Genomic DNA, 25,443 nt, shown 5'->3' with positions numbered 1-25,443 from the left:
GAAAATTCAATGTCATACATACATTTAGTTGAGTTTTATAACAGTTTATATTGTGTTGAAGTAGGACAGATAAACTAATATTACTAATCTTTACTTTGGTCTCTTTTTAAAGTGTTGTTGTATTAGTGAATTTCTACACCAGATAGTATCATTTTTGACTAAAGAAAACAAAAATTTTATTTTTTAATGTCTCCACACACTGAATTCGAGTTTTCCAACATACAGTATCTGGATCAATTCTGTATGTTGCAACAGCAAAGTTACCAATTCAGTTTTTTTCCATATTCAGTACAGCGTGTATTTAGTACAGCTGAACCTCATTATCGTGACGCCCGGATTTCACAACACTCTGAATGTCACGTCACTTTTTCAAAGTCCCAAGCTCATGCTATACAATTTTAATGTTAAATGGCTCCAGATTTTAGGACAGTGTTTGGTGAAACTCTGGTTACGATGATACTTGGAGCTGCTTGCACAAGATCCAAAATTATTTGGTTGGTTTGCTTCCCAGGTACGGAGTGCATAAGAGTTGGTTAAACAAAACGGGCTAGGTGTATGAACCTGATACTCAAGGAAATTTGCGTTAAGCGTAGTATCAGGTTTATTGATGTGTGGAGTAAATGTAAACGCGATTGGATTGCTAGGGATGGCCTGCATCTGAGCTCTACTGGGGTCAAAATGGTTAGTGGTTTGGTTTTAGAGGCTTCAGAATCAAAAAACTAAGTTGGAATGGGGGGCATGGTTTTAGGAGCAGAATTCGAAAGGGTATTAACTATTTGGATTTTAGTAGAAACGGAAATAGGGTGGCTAATAAGAAAAAAGATTTTAACTGTTGGGATTCAAATAATCGTGCAGCATTAAATAAAAGTAAGATGGGCTTACTTAAGGTTTTTTATACAAATGCTCGTAGTATTAGGAACAAGATGGAAGAATTGAAAAGCATAATTATAGATGAGAGGTTGGATATTATTGGAGTTACTGAGACATGGGCTACCAAAAGTGATGATGATTTATTATCTATTGCTGGGTATAATTTGTTTAGACAAGATAGAGTATTTAAAAGAGGTGGTGGGGTTTTATTTTATGTGAGAGACACTTTAACTTGCAATGAATTGGTAATTAATGATAAACCAAATGAGATTGATATGATTTGGCTGGAGTTGATGAGCAATAAGGGAAATAAACTACGTTTAGGGAACATTTATAGGTCACCAAACTTAAGCCAGGGTCAAGATGAACAGATGTTTAGTATTATTAGTGACATTTCAAGCAAGGGGTCAGTCATTATAATGGGAGATTTTAATTTTCCAGGAATTGATTGGAATAATTTTTACCATAGTAATAGCAGAGAAGAGGAATTTTTGAAAGTAATTGGTGACTGTTTTTTAGATCAAATTGTAACTCGGGGTACTCGACAGGACGTGATTTTGGATCTAGTTTTCTGTGATATGGAAGGTTCTGTTCAGGGGTTATGTGTAGGGGAACACATTGGAGACAGTGACCACAACAGTATTAGGTTTGGGATTAAATTTGATACGCACAAAGTAGAGAATTTTAGGTTTGTGCCCAATTTCAGAAATACTGATTTTGTGGCACTTAGGCAGAGTTTGAAAGCAGTTTTTTCTTCTGGATTGGACAATAGCGATGTGAATCTTCAGTGGGCAGAGTTTAAGGAAAAGCTAGCGAAAACGGTTGGGGATCACGTTCCTTTTAGGAGAAAGGGTGTCAATACTAAAATTTGGCCAATGTGGTTCTCCAGGGAAACTACCCAGGTAGCATCAACTCATCGGATTTTGCTCGGCCGATCATCGACTCCTCCTAAACTCATCGCGTATTTCACGCTGATATCGTTGTGATCAGAATCCGAGAACGGTTTTCGATGAGCTGTTTTTTATCGGAAAATTATATCCTTACGATCAAATTTCCCGATGAAAATTTGCCGAGCTGCATTTCATCGGAAAAAGAGATCGTAACGATCAAATTTTCCGATGAAAATTTGCCTAGCTACATTTCATCGGAAAAAGAGATCGTAACGATCAAATTTTCCGATGAAAGTTTGCCTAGCTACATTTCATCGGAAAAAGAGATCGTAACGATCAAATTTTCCGAGGAAAATTTGCCGAGCTGCATTTCATCGGAAAAAGAGATCGTAACGATCAAATTTTCCGATGAAAATTTGCCGAGCGAAATTTCATCCGAAAAAGAGATCGTAACGATCAAATTTTCCGATGAAAATTTGCCGTGCTGCATTTCATCGGAAAAAGAGAGCGTAACGATCAAATTTTCCGATGAAAATTTGCCGAGCGAAATTTCATCCGAAAAAGAGATCGTAACGATCGAATTTTCCGATGAAAATTTGCTGAGCTACATTTTATCGGAAAAACAGATCTTAACAATCAAATTTTCCGATAAAAATTTGCCGAGCTACATTTCATCGGAAAAAGAGATCGCAACGATCAAATTTTCCGATGAAAATTTGCCGAGTTACATTTCATCTTAAAAAAAGTAGGTCGTTTAAATTTTCCGATAAAAGTTTTCCCAATCTAAAATTTTTGGAAATCTCCCAACTGTTAAAATAGGATAAGTTTTTTTATTCGAATATCCGACTATTGATCAAACGTAAGGCTATACGGATCAACGTTTAGGGTTGAGAATCGGAGGAAAAATGACTGAGACTTTGACTCCGAATCCGACTCCTGGATTTTGGAAGGGTTTACTCCGATTTGCTGCAAAATCAATTCAACTTTAACTCCACGATTCCAACCCCGATCACCTCACTGGAATTGCGAACAAAATGAGACTCCGACTCGTGAATGATTTCTCTCTATCTCCAAAACAATTCCATTCTGTTCAATTTGACTCCCAAAATTACCGACTCCGACTCGGTTTGCGGGCAAAATGATCGACTCCGACTCTTCACTAGCTGGCGCCACAAGTATATTCACTGAATAAAATTCTCACTTTCCGTTCAGAAATCTGTCATGGCCTTGTCCCCCGATAGATGGCGCCACAAATGATTTTCCATTTAATACATTATTTTCCTCCTTGGAGAGAGCGTTGTTTGTCTAGTGGTTAGCGTATGAATCTTGTATTCCAGAGGTCTAGGGTTCGATTCCCGGCTAAAGCGACTTAGATTGAGCTCATGAATCACGTTCATCAAAAGTTGTTAAATAAGAAATTAACTAATCAAGTTATTAAAAGAAATTAAAGTATATTAAATAATTGTCCCACATGACGTCATCCGAAAATATCCCTTCTGAAAGTTCTAAAGATGGCGGAAGTGTCACGTGATCATCCAAGATGGCGGACCCATATTACCACTGTTAATTTTTTTTCCTCCTGCTTGTCCCTATATCGCGGTTGTTATTACTTCTCATCGTATTTTCATCCTAAATTCATCGCCTCGGAACAGCACTGCTCGTATATTGCTCCAAATCTCATCGTATTTTCATCCAAAATTCATCGCCTCGGAAAAGCACTGCTCGTATATTGCTCCAAATCTCATCGGTATAGGGAGCAAAATTCATCGGATACCGATGATCGGATTCTACTATTGCCGATGAGACATATTGGAGCAATTTCCGATGAAAACTCATCGGAATCCGATCATCGGCCGATCATCGACCGATCAAAGTTTGATCGGATTTCGATGATCGGCCGATGATCGGCCGATGAGTTGATGCTACTCGGGTAAAGACGCTCTAAATTACAAGCAAGCTGCTTTTCATAGGTTTAGAGAAACTGGTCACAGTGCAGATAGGCTCCAATATTGTAAGGCAAGGCGAAAATTTAAGTATTTGGTACGGATTCAGAAAAGAGAGTTGGAGCAAAGACTGGCAGATAACATAAACAGGAATCCCAAGAGGTTTTTTGCATACGCTAATTCGGGGAAAGTTCGAAATAGTCATATTGGGCCACTGGTTGATGAGCACGGAATTTTAATTCAGGACGATATTGATATTGCTAATGTTCTTAATAACTTTTTTTCGAGTGTTTTTAACGATAACTGTATCTCAACAGTTGACACCAACAAGACACAAGCTATAGTACAGCTTGAGGACTTTGTATTTTCCAGGGATGACGTTTTACTTCATTTGAAAAAAATTAAAGAGACTAAGGCTCCGGGACCTGATAATATTTATCCAAAAATTTTAGTTGAATGTGCGGAGGAATTAGCAGTTGTATCGTAAATATTTTCAATGCTTCTTATAACTCGGGGACAGTGTCAGAGGACTGGAAGCTGGCTAACATTACACCGCTCTTCAAGAAAGGGTCTAAAGGGAGTGTGGGAAATTATAGACCTGTGAGTCTAACTTCGGTGGTTTGCAAAATTTTTGAAACATTGATAAAAATTAAGATAGTAAATTTTCTAGAGACTAATAATCTATTGACTAGTTTTCAGTATGGTTTCAGGAAAGGCAAATCTTGTGCAACTAATTTATTACATTTCTATGACAAAGTTACCATGGCTTTGGACAATAAAAAGCCTGTAGATGTTGTTTACATTGATTTTCAAAAAGCTTTCGATAAGGTACCGCATGTTGCTCTACTTAGCAAATTAGCTGATATAGGAATAGGAGGGAAAACTTTCATTTGAGTAAAAAACTGGCTGACCGGAAGGAAACAAAGGGTAGTTGTAAGGGGAAATTACTCTAATTGGAGTGAGGTTTTAAGTGGGGTTCCTCAAGTGTTAGGGCCTGTTTTGTTCATTGTTTTTATGAACGATATTCACAAAAATATTTCTGGGAACATGAATTGTTTTGCTGATGATGTCAAAGTTATGGGGACTGTAGATAATGAAGAACAAACAAAACAGCTGCAAGAGGATCTAGATCATATTACGGAGTGGGCTGATAAATGGGGTATGGCTGTTAATGTTGGGAAATGTCAAGTGCTACATTTAGGGCATGGAAATAAGTGTACAAGTTATTATTTGCAAGGTTCAGTCATTAGTCAGGCAGACAAAGTTACTGATCTGGGGGTCTTAATAAGTCAGGATTTAAAGTTTAGCCAACAGTGCAGCATTGCTAGTAACAAGGCCAATAAGATGCTTGGGTTTATCAATAGATCTATTTCAAACAAAACTAAAGAAGTTCTTCTGCCCTTATATAGAAGTTTGGTAAGACCTCATTTGGAGTATGCTGTTCAGTTTTGGTCTCCTTATCTTAAGAAAGACATTAATGTATTGGAAAGGGTTCAAAGGCGAGCTACAAGGCTAATAAATGGACTTTCTCACTTAGACTATGATTCCAGGCTTAGAAGGTTAAAAATGTACAGTCTTAAGCAAAGAAGAGACCGAGGGGACATGATTCAGTTGTTTAAATTTATTAAAATGAAAGATGTTACGGGGCTGAAGTTAAGCACTGAAAACAGGACAAGGGGTCATTGTTTTAAGCTATTTAAATCTCAGGCTAACATGGATATTAGGAAAAATTATTATTATAGCAGGGTAGTGGAACCTTGGAATAGTTTACCGGAAGAGGTGGTAATGAGCAAGGGAGTAGATAGTTTTAAGAGGGCCATTGATCTTCACTGGGAATTGTAAATTGACTAGGACTAGTCTAGCTGGGCCCAGAGCCTGTTGCTGGTCGTCGCTTTTGTATTTGTATTTGTATATTTTCGATAAAATAATGAAAACATCAGGAAAAGTTTATTGTAGGAATTCTCGACTCTGACAAGAGAGAAGAGACATGTGTTGTAATGGACTATGCAAGCCATCTCAAGAATGGCGGGAGGCGAGTAAGATAAGCTCTGAAAGCTACAGATTTCAGACTTTTACAAGAAGGATAACTGAAGAAAATGCAAAGCAGGTGAATTTTAATACTGGACCAGGGAAGCAGAAGAGAAAGACCACAGCTGTAGGTGGCCACTGAAAGCTTCTCCAATGAGAGAAAAAGAGAAGAGCAATGTGGAGCAAAAGTTTTTCAACTCGCTTGCTCATAGAATTATGCACAGTATGCAAACATAAGTTACTTTGTTAACCAGGTTAAGGAGCTTATGAAAAATATGTAAACCATGTTAGCTCTGCTAACATGGTTCACATATTTTTCATTTCTTTTCGAATGCAGGAAAAATCAAAAATATCAGATCCTATTCTCCTCTCCTAACTCTTTTATTCTGCAACCTCTGCAGCATATTATTTTATTTTTTTATATTTTTTGCAGAAGAGGAATGACTGCAAACGTTAAAAAGTGTAGATAAAACAAACAGCTTTATATTGAGCATATGTTATGGTTAAATGCATCCCCCCCCCCAGAAAAAAGGCAGCAGCAGCATAGGTTTTTCTTTTCTTTCTTTTTTTTTTTTTTTAGAGATCATTTCTTAGGATCTAGCATGTTCATTTTATCCTAAAATATAGGTATATCATCATGAAGAGTTTCATTTTTAGGTTCATTTCTTTCTCTGTACAAGTATGGAATATAATAATGAGCATTTTAGGAATTTTAGGACAAAACTCTAAATTTTAGGATTTTTAGGACAATTCCTACCCCTGCTATTAATACATTCTTGAATACATTTGTAACAGTTATTAGTTTTATTTTGTAGCAGAAAATTTGAAATCACTCAATTCAGCAGAATTATTGGACAAAAAACCTCTTAAAGTTAAAGCCAAATTCAGAATAACAAACAGAGTGTGATTCCTACTATACAAGGTCAGTTAGAAAAGTATCTGACCTGTGTCCAAAGAAAAAACTTTGGTAAACCTGAAGGATTGGAAACCTGGCAATAGTCTCCTTGGGACTCCACACACTTTTTCCAGAGGTTCTACCATGGTTAAAGCAATCTGAAAAGGCTCTTGAGTTTAGGGAACAGCCAGAAGTCACAGGAGGCCATATCAGGAGAATTAGGAACCTGTTGAACCACAGAATTCTGCTTTTTTTGCAAAAAAAAAAAAGAATCTGAATCAAATGCAAGATATGTGCTGAAAAATCATCCCCAAAAGCTGTCTGCATCTTTTGAACAGTTTCCTCGACTGCCACACAACTCCTGACAAAATTTGATGCAGTAGCACTGCTCCAGTTATTCAGTCGTCTCCCACAAAATTAAAACAAACAATACACAACTTCAGTCAAATGCTGCTTGACAGCAACTGATGCTATAAATGGATGGGGAAAAATTCCTCTATTCGCATGTTTCAAGATCAGCTAAGCAAAAGCGCTTGATTCATATGCATCAGGTTTCCACAAAAACATAAGGTTGGATACTTTTCTATCCGATCTCGCACTTCAAAACACATTTCTTGCTGAAAATAATATTTTATTTATTTATATTTGAATCATCTCATTTTTGAATCATTTATGAACTAAATAAAACTAGTTACCTGTCTACAACCACCATTGGACCATTCTGATATTCTAAATGCCACTCTTGAACCAAACGGACTAGATCATATACACTACTAAGTGGAGAGCAACATTCTGGCCAACCAGAACACTCAATTATACGACATATTACTTCATAATCATCTTGCATAGATTGCAGAATAAAGTCTCTAGTCACAAAGCACCCTTGACTACATTCTTCACTCATTTTAACTTTAAAAGTTCCATAATCATTTTCTTGGTCCTCATCAGGCCAATAACATGGATATTCCTAAAAATGACAGTAATGTGTAATAAAAATTGATTAAGTAAGAAAACTTCAGAAGAAAATTAAAACTAAATAAAAAAGTACAATACCTTTTCATCTACAAATGATAGCATAACAATGGTCTGACAATTGTTGTCCCATACCATTTGCCAGAAATCTGCTATAGTATCGATTGTTGGATGTTGAGTTACAATGTATTCATTTAGTTTATGAAATCCCTGAAACACAAGTTTTTTTTTTTTTTAATTCAAACGAATATAAAAAATAAACAATGCATTTATATATTGTTTTATAAAAATAGATACCTGCAAAAAACTAGCATTTATGTAATCTGATCCATCTTTTCCTGGCTTGGGTGTTATATGTACCCTGTATGATTCAATTGGAATAATGTTTATATTGCGATTTTTAGTTCGATTACAAGATTTGGTAGCTGAAATGATGCTGAAGTCTTTTGGTTTAAAACTTGTCACTAACTAAAATCAAAATTTAAAATATATATATATATATAATAGTGAAGAAAATAGACAATTTTTAACACACATTATAAGAAAAATAAGATAGAAACATATTAACATAAAAATTTGTTAAGTCCTCATTTGGAACATGCTGCTGTTCAGTTTTGGACTCCTTATCTGAAGAAAGATAATACTTTATTAGAAAAGGGTTCAAAGGAGGGCTACTAGGCTAGCAAGGGGACTCTCTGATTCAGATTAAGATTAAGATATCAGACTTAAAAGGCTGCACATGTTAATCTGGAACAAAGAAGTCTGAGGGGACATGGTTCAGTTGTTTAAACTTATAAAATTTAAAGATATTGCTGGGCAAAATTTTTGCATGGAGCAGAGTTCATTTTTTTAAGCTACTCAAATTCAATAGGGTTGGAAGAGCTTACTGGAAAAAGCTGTAACAAGCAAAGAGGTAGATGGCTTATTCTGCTGAGGGAAGATAAATCACAATATCTGCAATTTATCATTTTTCATTTTTTTGCACTTTTGTCATCTATAGCACTTTAGCTTCATACTACAAGCTTGCTCATTAGGTTTCCCCTAAACTAAAACCTTTAAATGAAACATACAAAAAAGGCTAATTCCTTTATTTCCCTATTGTTGGTATGGAATGCAAAATGTGTTTCTTTCAAATGTCTCAACGCATTTCTGTCGATACTGTGCTTTACCTTCCCATAGTAGTATTGATCTTCACTAGGGATTCATAAATTGATTATAACCAGCCAAGAGCTTGTTGCTGGTTGTCACTTTTGATCATATTTTTGTACTTATTAGTATTAATAGGAGATGTATCATTACTTTAAATATGTAATTGAAAAATATCTTCAGAATGAAAACAATCATGAAAAATGCATGAATATAGTGCTAAAATTCAAAACAATGGACAAATGGATCAATTAAAGTTTAGGAACTAAAAGTAATGGAAAGATAACATCAAAATCAAAGTAAATGATAGAAATGTTTCAAAATAAATGTACAACTTTTTTTACCTTAAATTGCTTTTCAAGCAGAGGTGATTTAGTTTCATTTGTTTCACTCTCACTATTTGATATTTGTAGTTTTTGGAAATATTCAGTAAAATTTGAAGTAGATATTTCAGTTTCTTCACTTTCAATTGCTTCTAATAATGCATCATGGATGAAAATATATTGTTCCTGAAACAGAAGACATTCAAGCAAGAACAGAGATGAAAGATTTTTACAGACAGAGAAAACCGATTTTTAAATGCATTACATTCTTAAACTCAATGACACATGCAATATTCTATATGCAATACACTTTACAATAAATGCATATGAAAATTAAAATGCAGTTCATTTAGGAAATGCTATGGATTTGTGATATTTAATAAATATGGGTTACTTCTACTAATTAATATTTTTAATACATAAATTGCAATACATATAATGACAAACACTTTCAATAACTACTCTGTTTAGAAGTCATACATGCATATAAAATAGTTTTATCCTGAAGGGAAAAAAAAGTGCTAATGCAAATGTGCATTGAAGGATTTAAGCGAAACAACTCAACAAATGGATGGAAAGAGCAAAAGCTGAGTTTATTCTGGAGAATTAACGAGCAATTTTTGTCAGAAGGAAATTTTGAAATTTTAGAAAGGAAATTTTGAAGATTTGAAAAAACAGTTTTAAGTAATGAAATATTCTATTTACCAATTTCATTTTTATTTTTTAAAATTGTAACTAAAAATTAACTATATCATTGTCATATAGCAATGTTATGTAACATAAATCTGCTCAGAGCATAGTTATAACTTACTGAAATTTTAATAACAGCAACTTCTTTTGTTGGTTAAAATTAAAAAGATGAACAATTAAGTTGGATGTTAATTTTTTAGTACTTCATAAAAACTACTAAATGATGTCCCTAGTCATAACAATATCTACTGCTATACAGTAGGATTATTTCCATCAAGGGCTTTTTACCGAAGATGATACAAAAAAAAAATTTATTATAAAATAGACGCTACTACAAAAAGTAGATTTTAAGCAATTTAGCAATTTTACTCTCATCAACATAGGGGATCATGGGAGCAGGAGATTGTAGAAAATCTCTCTCCTCTTCAGCTTCATATCAAAATTGTAGAGACAGAGATGCCTTGTAGCCGATGGCTCCATTTTTGTGGGCTAAGCAGGCCCACTATTCAGATATTCAGGAAGGTCTATTGGCCTTCTTGGCTTTGAGAAATTAATGTACTTACATAAATGTAGGAGTGGGTTTTACTGTGTTTTCCAATATAATATGCACAAAGCATATACCCTCTCCACCCTTCCTCAAAGAAACTTGATAGGCTTGATGAATTTAGGACTAAACCAACTATAATTGTTCTGTGTCAGAGGTAATGATTAGCACACCTACTAAACAGCCCTTTACAAAGTAACCAATATATTAGTGGCATTCACATAGCTAACACATAGCTAACACACATTCACATAGTTTTGGAAACATTTCCTAAAATACCTGAGGTTATTCCAGTCTTATAAAATCTTTGAATTTTTTGCATTTTTATACACATATGCCCTGGGGGTCAGATGCTATAAAGACAAATTTTCCTATCAGAAAAATTTACTTTGAAATAGGTTTTAAAACTATAGTATACTCTTGATGTCTCGAAAACCTTGATATGACGAAAAATTATTTTTCGTCTTGATTTTGCATATTTATCTAATACTATTTTTCAATCATATGTCAAAGAGATTTTAATCAAAACCTTGTTATGTTGAATATTTTTCAAAATCAACTATTATTTTTCCAGAAAACCACAGTTTATTGTCACGAAGCAACTCGAGGAATGTTTCTAAAAATTTCTCACACCATTCAATATTTTTCTCAGGGGTTAGAAATGATTCGTATAAGCTTACCAACTGACACTTTCGTTCTAGAGCCCGGAGGTGTCAGAAAATGTAAATCATGAGAAGCTCAAACAACTTACCTAAAACTTTTTCCCCCTTCTTACGCCATTTCGTTGGATGGACCTTTTGACTCTATTTCCACCTCCGTAAAAAAGGGAGATGAACAGAAAACCCTTTAGAAACACAGGGAATGGTGCAATTCTTTGTCCTACTTCTTTTGTTCTGATGTGCTCGAAACTTGTTTGAAATCATTCTGCAACTTGATAATCTAAGTCTTTGGTAAGTTTAGTGATGGTTAATCACTACATTTTGCTACGTCACTAGAGTGTTCTTTTTTATTCTTTTTTTCTTGATTATTTTAGGCTCATTTTAAAAATTAAAATTTTTGTTATTGCATTAAGACTTCTTTTCAACTCTCATTACATTTTTCTACTTATTTTTAACTATCGTGACTAATTTTTAGAATATTATTTTGTTAAGATTATGACCTTGTTATCTCAAACACTCGATATCTCAAAACATTTTTACCACCCCTTCGACTCCGTGATATCAAAAGTATACTGTATATTGAGGTTTAAATACAAATGAGAATTGTGGATAGCTTTAAAAAGTTATATTTTGGGTGACTGTAGATAAACTGTAAGTGTTATAATGAATTTTGCAGTAAGTTATCGCCCTAAGCCAGGGCAAAGGCAGAAATGCATAGAATACATCGCAATATAATGTAGTCACTCGTTTGGTGCGCTAATTCTACATTAGCTACCAGTTGGTTTGGCTCTCTAGGTTCCCTTCAGAGGTTTTCCGCCTCCAGCACAGTTATTTCCTATTCCAGGCTGATGAGTGCTAAAAAGCACAAAACTGCAGTCCTTGGATGGAATAACTGAGCTGGTGATGTATTTTATGTTACAATGAATGTTTTATATAAAATATATAGCACACAATGCAAAAGCATGTGGATAAACTGCAGCTCTGTCATATAATCAAAAACAGAAAACAAAAGAAGAATGAAATAGTATCCCAATTATTTTTATAAGCAGAATGGGAACAATGAAATCACTCAAAATTTATAAAGCAAAATAAAGAAAAATAAATATGAAAAACTGGAATTATTTTGCAACAAAACAAGAAAACTAGAATTAAGCATGAATTTCCAAGAAACAATAACTGTTGAAGATTTATCCCATGCTTTTAATTTTCTTACTCAGTTATGAAACATTTAGCTGCCGCCAAAATTTTCTAGTTCTTTATTCTGCTTCATAGTTTAAGAACAATGTGATTTCTTCCTTCTGTTTCTTTTGACAAGCATACAAACTAACATCCTTATCGTGTTCTTGTCTATGACTATATGATAGGGGCTCTTTCCTTGGGTGTTTCAAATTGGTTTATACTATTTTTTTTTAATTCTACTCTACTGTCTATTTTCTAAGTCACTACTTTTGTATGCCTTCAGGTACTTTTTTGGGCAATCACGAATTGCTAATTGTCCTCACTTCACTGAAGTTGGTGTTCTATGTTACTTTTGACATCAACTGGTCTCCACACAAGAGTGCTTTTCCTGGGCAATAGGAATCATGACACCCGAAATCAACTTTATTCATACCTGACCCTCTTGACTTTACACACTGATCTTAAAACAAAAACAGCATCTAGCACACTACACCCAGCCCCTGGCATTTGATTTTTTATATTTTGATTTTTTTTTTTTTTTTTTTTGCAATTATAATTGCAATAGGAGCCATTTGTAGAAACAAGAGTCCCAAAGAGTAGGGTCTATGACAACTAGTGATTGAGTAAAACATAATTTGAAATCAAGATGTCAAAATTCAAATTTATGCAAGGAGATGGATTTTTTTTTAACTTCAGTTATATTTTTAACTTTTATAAGATCAATTTATATCTTACTTCTATAAGCTCAATATATTATCTATAAAAAGAATATTAAATATTTATATTATTAAATATCTATAAAAATAATCTCTTGTATTTCTGACACAGGTATCTGCAATACTTTTACAATTTGTGCTTAAATAATGTTATCATTCATTTGCAGCTACATTGTTTGCAAAATTATTAAAAGGTTTACCTCTGTTTGCACAAGGAAATTTCTTTGCTGACGAATATGCTTTAGAAAACCTGCAACACTAAGTGATTGCTTATGTTTGATTTGCCTCATCATTGCATCAATAACAATGTATGTTCCAGTTCTCCCAACTCCAGCACTTAAACAAAAATTTAATTAATTAATGCATAAATATTAATAATATATTCATTAAAATAATATATCTTATAATGTGCAGAATGAAAGCTATGCATTTTAGAAATTATGATTTTAATACTTTAAAGAAATGCATTTGTTTGTCATATAATTTTGAAGTAAAAACTAAAACAATGATGCCTTCTTTTCTTCATGAAATTGTATCATCCTTATTTTTTTTATTCATAAATAAACACTTTTTATTTTGAAGAAATGTTTGTAGAAAATAAACTCTTAAAAAATTCAATGCTAAGTGCACATCTAAAGGGGGAGTTTTCAACCTCTCTGTGTCAACGTATGCTCTAAGATGGTGAGCAGCAGTTGCATTGTGACACATCTCAGAGTGCTACAGTCACTCTGAGATGTCAAAAGTTGAGTGCAAAAAACAAATATTTCAGTAGTCAAACAGTTAATGTGATAAACAAATTAACAACAAATATTGCATATTTCATTAGCTTATTTCAATTTTTATGAGTTCCCTACAAATAATATAAAATTTAGAAATCAGTTACATATTTATGAAGTCCAAACTGTGTACTAAAATATGAGTAGTAAAATAAGAGAACACAAACAGCATTGCAAATGAAAGCTATAAAAAAAAGCTTGGCAAACAGCTGTTTCAAGACTATTAAAACCAGCCGCTTCATCAGTGTCGAGTGAACATTTAAATTTAGAAAATGCATATAATGAGTAGCAGTCAGAAAATAGAAGCATTACAGCATCAAATTGGAGGGAAAGATGCAGTCCTTGATTGTTTATCATTTAACCCGGCAGGACTTGCACTGGGACTCTCAAACCGGTCATTAGAAAACTACACTGCCGAAAATCACCCTTTCAACGGAAATGGATAACCTACATACTGACCACATGTTTTTTAGGAACATACATTCCACCTTTTCTCCAAAAACTCCAATTCAGGCCTCAGAGGCCAAGAGCGAATGCTCGCGCTTTTCATTTCAGATTGTGAATGTAAACGAAGAGATTGTGAAATGCATTGCTATTTAAGCTAAAAAGATGAAATGAAGAGGTTGCAGACCTTGTTAGCTGAGGTTTCAACTAATGAGGACTCCCTAATTAAAGATGATGATGAAGAAGTTGACACAGAACAGTATAGTGATCCTCACTCATGCTTAGAAGAAAATTTAGATTCATGTAGTGAATCTGATATTTTTGAATTTGAGGAATACTATTTTGGTAAAGACAAAACAACACAATGGAATAAAAGAGCCAATTGGCCTATTATATTGGCCCCTATATAAAAAGACTTGAGAACCAATTTGATGCAAAAAACTTTTATGAACTAAGGACCAAAAACTAGAGCTCCCAGAATAGCAAGTGTGTCTTCACCACATTTAAGATATAGGTTTTCTTTTGTCTCCTCCTCTCTCTCTTATTTTGTATTTAACTGTTAAAATGGAATACCTATTTTAGCCTTGGTTTTAAATAACAAAATGTTCAAGAATTGTATTTCTTAATTTAAAGCAAAAAAAAGAAAGAATTTTAGGTGAAATAAAAATGAAAAAATTGAATTTTTAAAACACATTTTACCTGCAATGAACTATAACAGGACCTCCTCCAGGAGGATTAGCAGAAGCAGATTTCCTAATAAAACTTAAAACTGGTAGAGGATGTTCTGGAACACCATGATCTGGCCAGTTTGTATAGTGATATTGGTAAACAGTTCGTTCAGCTGAAGTTTTCTATGAAAGGATGTAAGGTCACAAAATAATTATTCATAAATTGTGCAGAGATAAAAATATTTTAGTAGAAAATACGTACATCATGCAGGGATATTAACTTCAAACCCATTTTAGGAATTTTTGAATTAAAATGCACACTGCAACATAATTTCTTGCATGAGAGAAAGATATTAAAAGTTTCTCTACTCATTATAAAAGCTAAAACAATTTCTTGGCAAATATTTTTTTCTCTGAAAAACAAAGTATAACTATTTTTCTACAACAGCAAAAAAAAAAAAAAATAAATAAATAAATAACTAAAGATAACATCTTCAATTAACTCGAACATTTAAGCAAAGAAAAGAAGCATCAACATGAAATATGTAATGTAAAAAGCACAGGCAATATTTTTGATTACAAATGATTATACATAACAATATGTAATTTTATACTGATTACTGTAATGCTGGGAAAGAGGGTAGAGAGGTTTAGATGAATTAGATTTTGTACAAAAATTAATATAGATGGTAGTCAATCATGCATTATTAGAGACCTCCAGCAACTAGCAACCTCAGTCGGATCAAAAGATTCCCTACTATCAACCAAGATCAATAGAGTGTGTTCAACACATTCCGATTTTGCTTTTGATTACTGTTTGGTATTCTGGAAGTTAGTATTTTTGATTATTTCATATGATATTTATAAACATATGATTACAACATGTTCATTATTTATATTTTCACTGGATAATGTGGTGTTAACATTCCAGAGATAACTTTTTTTTTTGTTCCAGTAAAGCAAATGCTATCGCGTTTGCTAATGTTGAGTATCATTGAATTAAAGCACAAACACTTGTGAACAAAGCCTTATTCCTGCAGAGTTGTAAAATTGCAACCCCTCCCCCCCCCCCTCTTACAAAAAACATTTTTATCTTTACACAATATATTTTATGGTTAATGTTAAAACAGTGTACATAAAATAGCAATTTTATAATGCAATTATTTCCTTTTAATGGAAATAGCAATTATATTTCAAATTAGTTTGGTCCTTTGTCAATATGCCTTATTTGGCAATGATGCAAACTTTGTCTGCTTTGAGCTACCTCTAAATATTTTGTAAATGTTACAAAATTTTGTTCCATGAATTTTCTAATGCATTGGGAAAAAAATAGGAGGTAAGGACAAAAAATTTTCACCTTCAAAATGTTGGACCACCATAATGTTCTACAGAGAGAATAACATTTAATTAACAACACAAGTTATTTAACTTAAAATACAAAAAATGCAGAAAATTGCCATAGATCTATGCAATCCAAATTGCCAGTGTGGCTGTTACAACTTTTTGCTGAGCGTAATCAACTTAAAATTTCCGGTTAAATCCACATGCCTGAAACTTCTACACAAATGGTTAAATAAAATCTAATTGCAGGATGATTGATGACACATTACGACATTATGGCTAGACTTCAAAATGTACAAATTATAAATTTTCCAAGAGCAATCACGATTGCTCACCTTATCAACTATCATCACACTCCTCTGAAAAGTTGTAACTTCTTAGAAATTGGGGGCCATTTTAAATCAGGTGGACATGTTCTATTAATTTACTACAAAACAATTGAATTAATTCACTGGGTTCAATTTATTTCAACCTAAAAATCACCTAGAACTAGAAATCTGTTTCTAATTTGAATTTCTGAGTCTCAATGATGAGATGATTAAATAATATAGATAAATAACGTTTTGAACCAAAACTTCAGAGAAAATGAGTTTTCTGCCAAAGTTTATTGTTATTATTCAGGGCCATAAAATAATTACCTTAGGGTTTACTTTACTGGTTAGTAAAACAGATGTGATTTTAATAATTGCAGAAAAATAAAATAATAAAGCTTACTTTTTTTACTTTAGAATTCCTAATCACAAATGTTCGAATAGTATAGGTAGCTAATTCAACTTCTTGTATTAATTTTACTTGAATAATCCCAAAAACGTCTGCACCTTCTTTAGGCCAGTACATGTCACACTTTCTCTGAAAATACAAAAGACAGTATACCAATGTTTATTCTTGCACAGAAACAAATTGTAGTTGTCTTTTATTTTATTTTTTTTTTTTTGGTAACCAAAAGGTGCTACTAAATGTCAGTTTTTATGCTTACAAGATTTGAAATAAGTTTTAAAACATACAAAAGCATATCAATTTATATTGTCAGTGTCCTGCCATGTGCATTCACATTAATAAGAAAAACCACAAAAACTGTTATAGTAACTTTAAAATTAAAATGTTTAAATAAGCATTTAAAAAATTGAGTTTTCATTTATTTTTACATTAAGTGCATGAAAAGAAAATATTTAGAGCACTCACTACATTGGCATTTGGCTCCTTGTACCTTCCAATCTGTTTATAGTACTACAGCGAACTCTTAAATCTGCTCAGCTTGAGACAAAGTAGCTTACAAATTTTATAATTTTACATATATCTGGCCACTGATTTTACTATACTTTTTAGTAACATTGCAAAATTACCAGTTATTTACAAACAAGCCCCTTTTTTATGCTATTTATTTTTTGTTTAACCACTCTGGTTTCTGACACTTTCCATTTAAAAACCATTATGGCAGTAATAGACTCACCATTCCAGAAAAAACTCTATGCAGTAAGAAAATCAAAAAATCAGGCATTAAGCACAGAAATTTCCAAAACTCAACTTTTCAAGTGTTGTTATTTATTTCACTATGAAAAGCATTTTTCAAAAGAGTAACAATCGTTAATAAGTAAAATGAAGATAAAAAAAATGCATATGCATATTTTAAAACAAATGTGTTTATGTACAGTGACTCCCAAAAGTGTTCATACACTTTGAAATTTTTTAGTAAAACCAAAATAACGCGAAATTGAATTTGAATATGAAGTTCAATATTTTTTTTACATCATTCCTATGTCATTCTAAATAAAACCCTGTAGTTTTTAAAAAATATTGACGGATATTCTTTTTGAAATGAGTCAAAAAACGAAAAGAAAGAAAAATAATATACCACAAAAGTCATCGAACACTCAAATATTTTCGAATGAATGCTTCATTTAAACTATCATATGTCTTTTTTTATTATTTTTGCATTGTGTTGACCCTTAAAAATCACTTGGCTTGAATTTTTTTGTTTATTTACTCCTTCATATTGTGCTTATTACTTTAAAATGGCTGGTATTCGTAAAAAACCACAAACACCATTCAAAATTTGAATTTTTTCCTCACAGTAGCGCTAAATTGGTTTGAAATGTCTCTAAATTAGGTTTTTTATTCCATTCTATATAAAGTGCTTGATAAAATGCTTTAAAGAAAGGAATCGGACCGAAAATAAGGTAAGAAAAGGTCAACCGGTAAAGTTGACAAAGGGTGATCGGAGATATACAGTTAAAAAATTTATGAAAAATACACATTTGAGTGCTGTAAAAGTTTCTGCACAGTTAAATGAAAATTTTTACATTTAATTTTCCCCTAAAATTGTTCGCCAAGTTCTCCAATTTGCTGGATTAAATGAGACTTCTTCCCGCAGAAATTTTCTTGGCCATGTGAAAAACAGAAAGCTTATGCTTTTCGTTGCAAAATCAATGATAAATAAGTTGAATATGTTTGGGAATTACGTCTTTCTTTCAGATAAAAATAAATTCAACATTTTTGTATAATTGTAAGTAGAAGAAAAAATTAGGAACTTAATCTTAAGAACTCAGTTGGACCAGCTAATCAGGACGGTGAAGGTGTTCTTGTGCGAGGGTGCATATCAACATTAGGACTTGGTAGTTTGGAATTTTTTGATGAAATAATGATTAATGCTGTTCGTTTAGATGTTTTAAAAACCAATTTTAAACTCTTAGCCAAAAATTTGGTTATCAGAAACAACTTTGTTTTTTATCAAAATAACCATAAGAAGCACACTGTTTTCAACGTTTGTGTCTAGTGCCTCAAAAATTGTCCTAAAGTTTAGAAAATACCCTTCAATCTCCAGATTTGAACTTAATGTAACATATTTAGAGATATCTGGAGGCTAGATTATGAATATGGCTTTGAAACGAAAATAGAGCTAGAAACAGCAAGACTCGAATAGGGTTGAACACTTACTCAGAAATTATGCAAAAAAAGACATAAAAAAGAATGAAATCTATTCCAAGACATTTAAAAGGTGTTTTTGATACTGCATGATATTCTACTAAATAGTAACTTAATAAAAAGTTAGATTATTCAATAATATATGTAGACATTTTTCAAAGTTTTTTGTGACATAAAATTTCCGGCACTTTTTGGTTTTTGATTTTTAAAAAATTAAGTTTAAATTTTTTTTTTTAAATATCATGTAGTTTTGTTGAAAATTGATCATAGATCTTATAATTAAATACCTATTCCGAAATATTAGTTCTAACCAATGGAGAGGGTCCTATTTCAGTGAAAGTCGTAGGTGTACGAACAACTTTTGGGAGCCACTGTATATTATGTATATTATATCCATGGTGTAGGGGTTAATAGTATGGACCTTGAAACCAGTGAGCTCAAATATTAGAGAAGCCTTCTTTTTAATTTTTGGAAAATAGAAAAGATTTCATATGAATGAATAAAAGTTGTCTCAATGTGACCTCAAATGAAGATCACAAATGGGTCACACAACCGTTGTTACAACTGCTGTAATGTCATGAAACCACCACTAGGTGACCTCAATAGCATTTGTGACGTTTATCATTATCACTGCAACCTAACATTGTGACATCGCCACGAACTGACATTCGTAAGTTGCTCCCACCTATTGGAGATTTTGCTTGTGACCTATGTGACAGTTACAAAAGTGTCTTATTATGGTCACTTTGCTATTAGAGTAATAACGTTAGTTAGATTTGCTTCACACTTCAAAATTGCAAAGCTAGAAATATTATGCACTCCGGGCTGGATTACTAAATAGGCAAAGTAAGCAGTTGCCTAGGGGTCGAAGGTTCTGAGGGGCCCCGGAGAAATCTTAAATTTGAAAATATGTAAGAAAAAAGTTTTCTTTTCAACAAAATAAAAAAAGTAAAAGTAAAAAAATCAGGCTCCCTTCCTTTTTTTCTCTCTATCTCATCTTTTACTGCTGTCAAACAGGAACCAATTTAGACATGTGGGATCCGGGGCACACACAACAACTACGGGGACCCAACCGAAAGCAGGTTTGGTTAGCCTTTCCATATGGGAAGTGATCGTGAAATGCTTTCCCCTTTTCAGAAAACTGTGCTTATACTCAGGGGACTTCCTGCATGGTCTAAAAGAGATAAAAGCATGGGTGGGTCATCAAAGAGAACTATGAATGCATGTATTTGCAGAAACACAAGCGCTTTTGGCTGTGTCCCTTTAGAATTCCAAGCTCTTTTGGAAGAACTTTTTGATGAGAAAACGTTCTCTGGGTTACATATTACTTACACCCCTACACCACCGCTGATCGCTATTCAAATGTGAATTGACTATTTTCAAAAAAAATTCCTCTAGGCGGATTGATAACACTTAGCAATGTGAGGTTCCTTGAGGTAGAGTAAATTAGTGACATCTTATAATTGTTGAGAAACTAGTTCCGCACTCCTTTTCTAAGAACACCGTTTTTCTGTAAGAGCTTATAGTTAGATTCCTGCAAACCATTTCTTTACATTTTACCATTTCCGCAGCACTTTTCCCCAGAATGAAAGGTGGTGGTTTTAAAGTTTTAATAAGAAAGGTTTCACTCTAACGTAGATGCCAGCCTGGTCCTTTTCAGTTTTTATATGTGTATGGTAACCAAACTTTAAAGTGGAGTTCTTAAGCTGGTTTCCGAGTTGATATTTTAAACTAGTATTGAAGTGCTTATTTTTTTGCTTTAAAAATGAAGCATGAAAGCACAACAATGTTGAAATACTTTTATAAGAAGCAAGAAGTTTCCAATGCGAAAGGTGAGAAAACAATTACAAATAAAAAAAAAGCAAGAATTCGTTTTATGTATCATTCATTTCTGTTTCAAGCATATTATTTGTAACAAGATATTATTTTTTTATCAATATTTACTTAATTAAGTATCAATCAGGGGCAGGTGCAGAAATAGTTTTTGGGAGGGTCATGAAAAAGTCAAAAGTGCCCCCCTCCCTATAATGTTTTGTTAAACAGTTTTTGTGAGGTTCCTTTAAAGTGTTTTAAAAGAAGCCTGAAAGTCGATTATTCTTCTTTAAAGTATATATAAATCTTATGTTATATTTTACTTCTAATGTGGTGGTAAAATATATGTTTTAGCATTTTAAGCCCCTTAACTACTAAAACTTATACAATTTCACCAAAATGGTATAATAATGCTGTGTATTACTTTTAAAGATTTTTATGATAATTAAAACAAGAGGGTATTAAAACAGAAAAATCACTTCAATCTTTCTATCAAAGAAGTATTAATGAACGAACTGTGACATTTTGCATCTTTGAGTTCAAAATTTGTTAGCTTTATGTATTTTTTTGCACTGACCCCTGACTGCAATATTGCTTTCATAACAAAATCAAAGGGATTCCTATGTTTTATGTGTGCGTGTTTTTCGTTTTTTTTAGTTTTTACTTATGTTCTGAAGAAGTAACTTAAAATCTAGTTAATGGTGTAGTTAAGTTATTTTATTCTCTTCGAGGGGGGGTGAACAGTCCTCCCCCCTCAAAATTGGTACAATTAACAGTAATGGTATAAATGCTTCAGCAATATTTTACTGAGTAATGATCTATAAATCGTTTTTTCTAGCTCTAAAATGAAAAGTAAAATTAAACAAATATAAGTTACTGTATTAATTGTTAATAAACATTATTGGTAATACTTAAAATTGTAGTCGGAACCTAAAATTATAATAAGCTTTAGATGAAGGGTAAATTATGAAATTTGATTAAGGAATAAGGAAGATTTTGGGTGGTGACAGAAAAACAGGTTAGAGAAATAATATATGAGATTATATATAAAATACATGTGTGAGGGAGCCCCATCACTTCTAATGCCTGTCATCCTCGAAATCCTAAATTTGGCTGTGTATGTACTACAATAAGGATGGAGGGGAGCATTAAATAGAAAAAAAAGTTTTTGTAAAAACAAGTAATGAACTACAAGTACTTTAAAAATGTATTTAACCTTTTGCAAAATTTTTTTAAAATGTTGTAACTACTAATGGTTTACATTGTAAAGATAGACATTGTTAATCAAAATATTATAATTACAAACTGCCAACTCATATCGTTTTTGAAAAATCTCATGCCCTAATTCACCTAACGTCTTAAAATTTAATTTAATAGCACATCATCAAATTATAAAACTATGATTTTTAAAGCAAAAAATATAAATATATTCATATTTCCCATTTTATTAATAATACCACATGACACAGAATAAACATAATTAGAAATTCACTTACTCTTCCTCTCTCTACAAGGTTTGTTATCATAACAATTATAAAAACTTTTTGCTCCCAAATCATCCTCCAGTAATCATCAAATGTTGAAGGCAACGGTCCTTGTGTGCCTATATATGCATTTGGTTCACTGTAACCCTGAAAAAATATAGTGTGAAGAACAAAGCGAAAAATGAAGTCCATGTTTAGGGGGGGGGGAATACAATGTTCAGAGGCTTCATTCTTTTTTATTATACAGTAGAACAACTCCAATACCAAGAATAACTATATACGTAAATTAATAAATAAACACTTTTGCACTGAATATCATCCCAGAGACTTTAGTTCAAACATAATAAAATAGCTGTTACATACAGTGTGTCCTGTTTATCCTGCAAAACCTTTATTTTATTAAGTTAGATACATACTTTCAACAGCAAAAAGGGTCGAAATGAGATGCAGAGTTAAGGTATCGAAAATTTGAAGTAATAAAAAAATTTTAGAGAAAAAACAACAAAAATTAACATTTTATACGCCTCCCTATACCTAAAGTTACATTTAAAAAAATCACAAGCATAAAAAAATAATATAACAATAAACAAAGGGCATTCATTAGTACTATCAATATTCACTGAGATATGATATTGCTGCACTTTGTGACTTATACCTCATTGCACTCCTGGTTTTCAGGGACCATATAGAGACTTAATATATATCCCCCCCTCAAAATGTAGGAGTTTTTGTAGAGAGTTTTTAAACAAAGTGTAACATTTACTTTAGTTTAGCAATAGCGATGAACAGGATAAATAAAGACTTTTTTTGCTCCAATAGTTATGATAATCCATATTTATCTGGTAGGGTAATGTTTTCTCACCCAATTTCTGCACATTCTCTTAGAATTTTGAACTTGAATATCTCCTTGAATTTTGGTTGTAAAAATGTTTCTTTTCCTTTCTTTTTTTTATTATTTTTGTCATTTTAGGATTGTGATTTTTCTTAATGTAATTTTGGGATTTGGGGGCCATATAAAAAGTTAGATTTCATATTTCTTCACTAAATTCTTTTATAGCTTCAAACTTTCAATAACTTAACTCGGCATCACGTTTTGACCAGTTTTGAAACTGGAAGTATGTATCTAGAACTAACAGTTAAGAAAATAGAGGTCTTGTAGGTTAAACAGGGACATGCTGAGTAATGTTTAACCCTTAACCAGCTTAGGAGAACTTATGAGATTTGTTTCCCAATGCTACAACTTTTCAGAAAAGTGCACAATGAAGTTCTTTGGAAGCATTGAAAGTGCTGTCAAGGCCAATTTCCAATTTCACCTTAGTGCATTGGCAAGGTCATGGGAGTAGTTTCACTGATAGCAGCACAATACAAAGGATACTTTAGAAAAAAGTGTTTATGACAGTGGGACAGTTAACATTGGCTTAGGAAAGCAAATATCTGCAGTCCAGAGGTTAGTTAAAGTTCACAGATATGATGAAATAATTAAAGGGCCTTTTTCATTATTTAATTACTAATTTCAGGCACATTACTATCAAGAAATTATAATAATAAATTTTTTTCATGACATATTGCTTCTCATTATGAAGCAAAATTTAAGTTAGGGATTTTTTTTTTAAAGAAAAATTGATCAAGACAAAAACATATACAGTAAACTCCTGATTATCCACGGAGCAGGGTGGCAAGGTAACCACCGTGGATCAGAATCCGCAAAAGATGTAAAAAATGATACTAGTGTCCACAATAGCTTAAAACAATTGAACACTTGCATACTTTTAAACTATTGCTAAAGTGATAGCAGTATGTGTAATAAATGCAAGTAAAAGCAAAAATAGGATCTCTCATTATTGCAAATGGATTACACACATATGTAAGCAAAATCCTGCAAACATATTTAATGAAACAAATCAAGCTAGGTCACGCCAAACATGTGTAAGGAAGGGAAAGGGGATTTTTTTCGAACAGACTGGTCTGGTTACTTGTTTAGGCACACAAGTAGGGTAATTAAAGCATCAACTAGTGTAGATCTAAAGCAGTAAGTAGTGCAAATCTAAAATTCAGTAGTGTAGATCTAAAGCAGTAAGTAATGTAAATCTAAAGCAGTAAATAGTGTAGATCTAAAGCAGTAAATAGTGTAGATCAAAAGCAATAAATAGTGTAGATCAAAAGCAATAAATAGTGTAGATCTAAAGCAGTAAGTAATGTAAATCTAAAGCAGTAAATAGTGTAGATCTAAAGCAGTAAATAGTGTAGATCTAAAGCAGTAAGTAGGTAGGGTATATCTAAAGCAGTAAGTAGAGCTGATCTAAAAATCAGGTTTCAAGCAGTCCAGGACCCGTGACGTAAGAAGGTGTAAAGGGGTTAGGTTAAAGCCAAGGAACATATAAAAATTGATTTGCATTTGTAAAGTTAAAATGGTTTAAGGCAACAGATAATCAAAGTTTACTGTATTTGGAAAGTAAAAGTGCCATACTTTTTGTCAGTTATGCTCAACAACCTACATTATAGAAATTTTCCAATGAAATGACTCAGGTGAAAAAGCCCATTTTTTTAAAACATCACATTCCCATTTCCATCAATATTATGTTCTTATTGAATTAGCTGTGATGATTTGAATCTTTATAAAAATAATAATTATGTACACTTAAAAACATAAATGCAAAGAAAAATGGAAACAAATGAAAGCCATGTGAAGTTGAATGCAACTGTTTTTTTTTTTTTTTAATGTAAAAATAAAAAAAGTTGTATTTTGTATTTGAAGTTGAAAATGTAAAATACAAAAAGAAGGTAGAAATATAATTTACACTTACATCAATGTAGTTAGCATTGATATAATCTGTTGTTTTCTTTTGCCCTGGAAGGTTTTTTAGCACAACACGACTATGGTCATCTAGAAAACATAAAAATTCTTCATAAAACTATGTCTGTTTATTTTGAGCATTTGAATGTTTCTTCCTTATTAAAACAGAAATTATACATAACAAATTCAGAAAACTCACAGGCGACAATATTCACATATCTATTTTTATTCTTGTTTTCCACAAGCTGAGAGCATTCTGAAGACAATTCCAAATCACTTGATTGCTGAATAGCCTATAAATAATTGAAAATGCGTTTTTTATAGGAACTTATAAAAATATAAATATT

The 25,443-nt window shown here is 32.5% G+C and overlaps 1 protein-coding gene across 1 annotated transcript in view; it reads right to left on the bottom strand.

Moving 5' to 3' along the window:
- Positions 1–25,443, bottom strand: part of LOC129231248 (tyrosine-protein phosphatase 99A-like) — a 161,990-nt gene that overhangs the window by 5,689 nt on the left and 130,858 nt on the right. Inside the window, exons 14-23 of the mRNA XM_054865527.1 lie at positions 25,296–25,389; positions 25,107–25,186; positions 22,315–22,449; positions 16,799–16,933; positions 14,775–14,926; positions 13,056–13,191; positions 9,089–9,253; positions 7,896–8,066; positions 7,680–7,808; positions 7,322–7,593 (exon numbers count right to left, since the gene is read on the bottom strand). Coding sequence (XP_054721502.1) covers positions 7,322–7,593; positions 7,680–7,808; positions 7,896–8,066; positions 9,089–9,253; positions 13,056–13,191; positions 14,775–14,926; positions 16,799–16,933; positions 22,315–22,449; positions 25,107–25,186; positions 25,296–25,389 — 1,469 coding nt within the window. The remainder of the gene's footprint in view (positions 1–7,321; positions 7,594–7,679; positions 7,809–7,895; positions 8,067–9,088; positions 9,254–13,055; positions 13,192–14,774; positions 14,927–16,798; positions 16,934–22,314; positions 22,450–25,106; positions 25,187–25,295; positions 25,390–25,443) is intronic.

This window comes from Uloborus diversus, chromosome 10, assembly GCF_026930045.1.
Source record: "Uloborus diversus isolate 005 chromosome 10, Udiv.v.3.1, whole genome shotgun sequence".
In the NCBI taxonomy this organism is placed as follows: domain Eukaryota; kingdom Metazoa; phylum Arthropoda; class Arachnida; order Araneae; family Uloboridae; genus Uloborus; species Uloborus diversus.
Note: the sequence above shows the minus strand (reverse complement) of the source record. Positions and strands in the feature narration are given on the sequence as shown.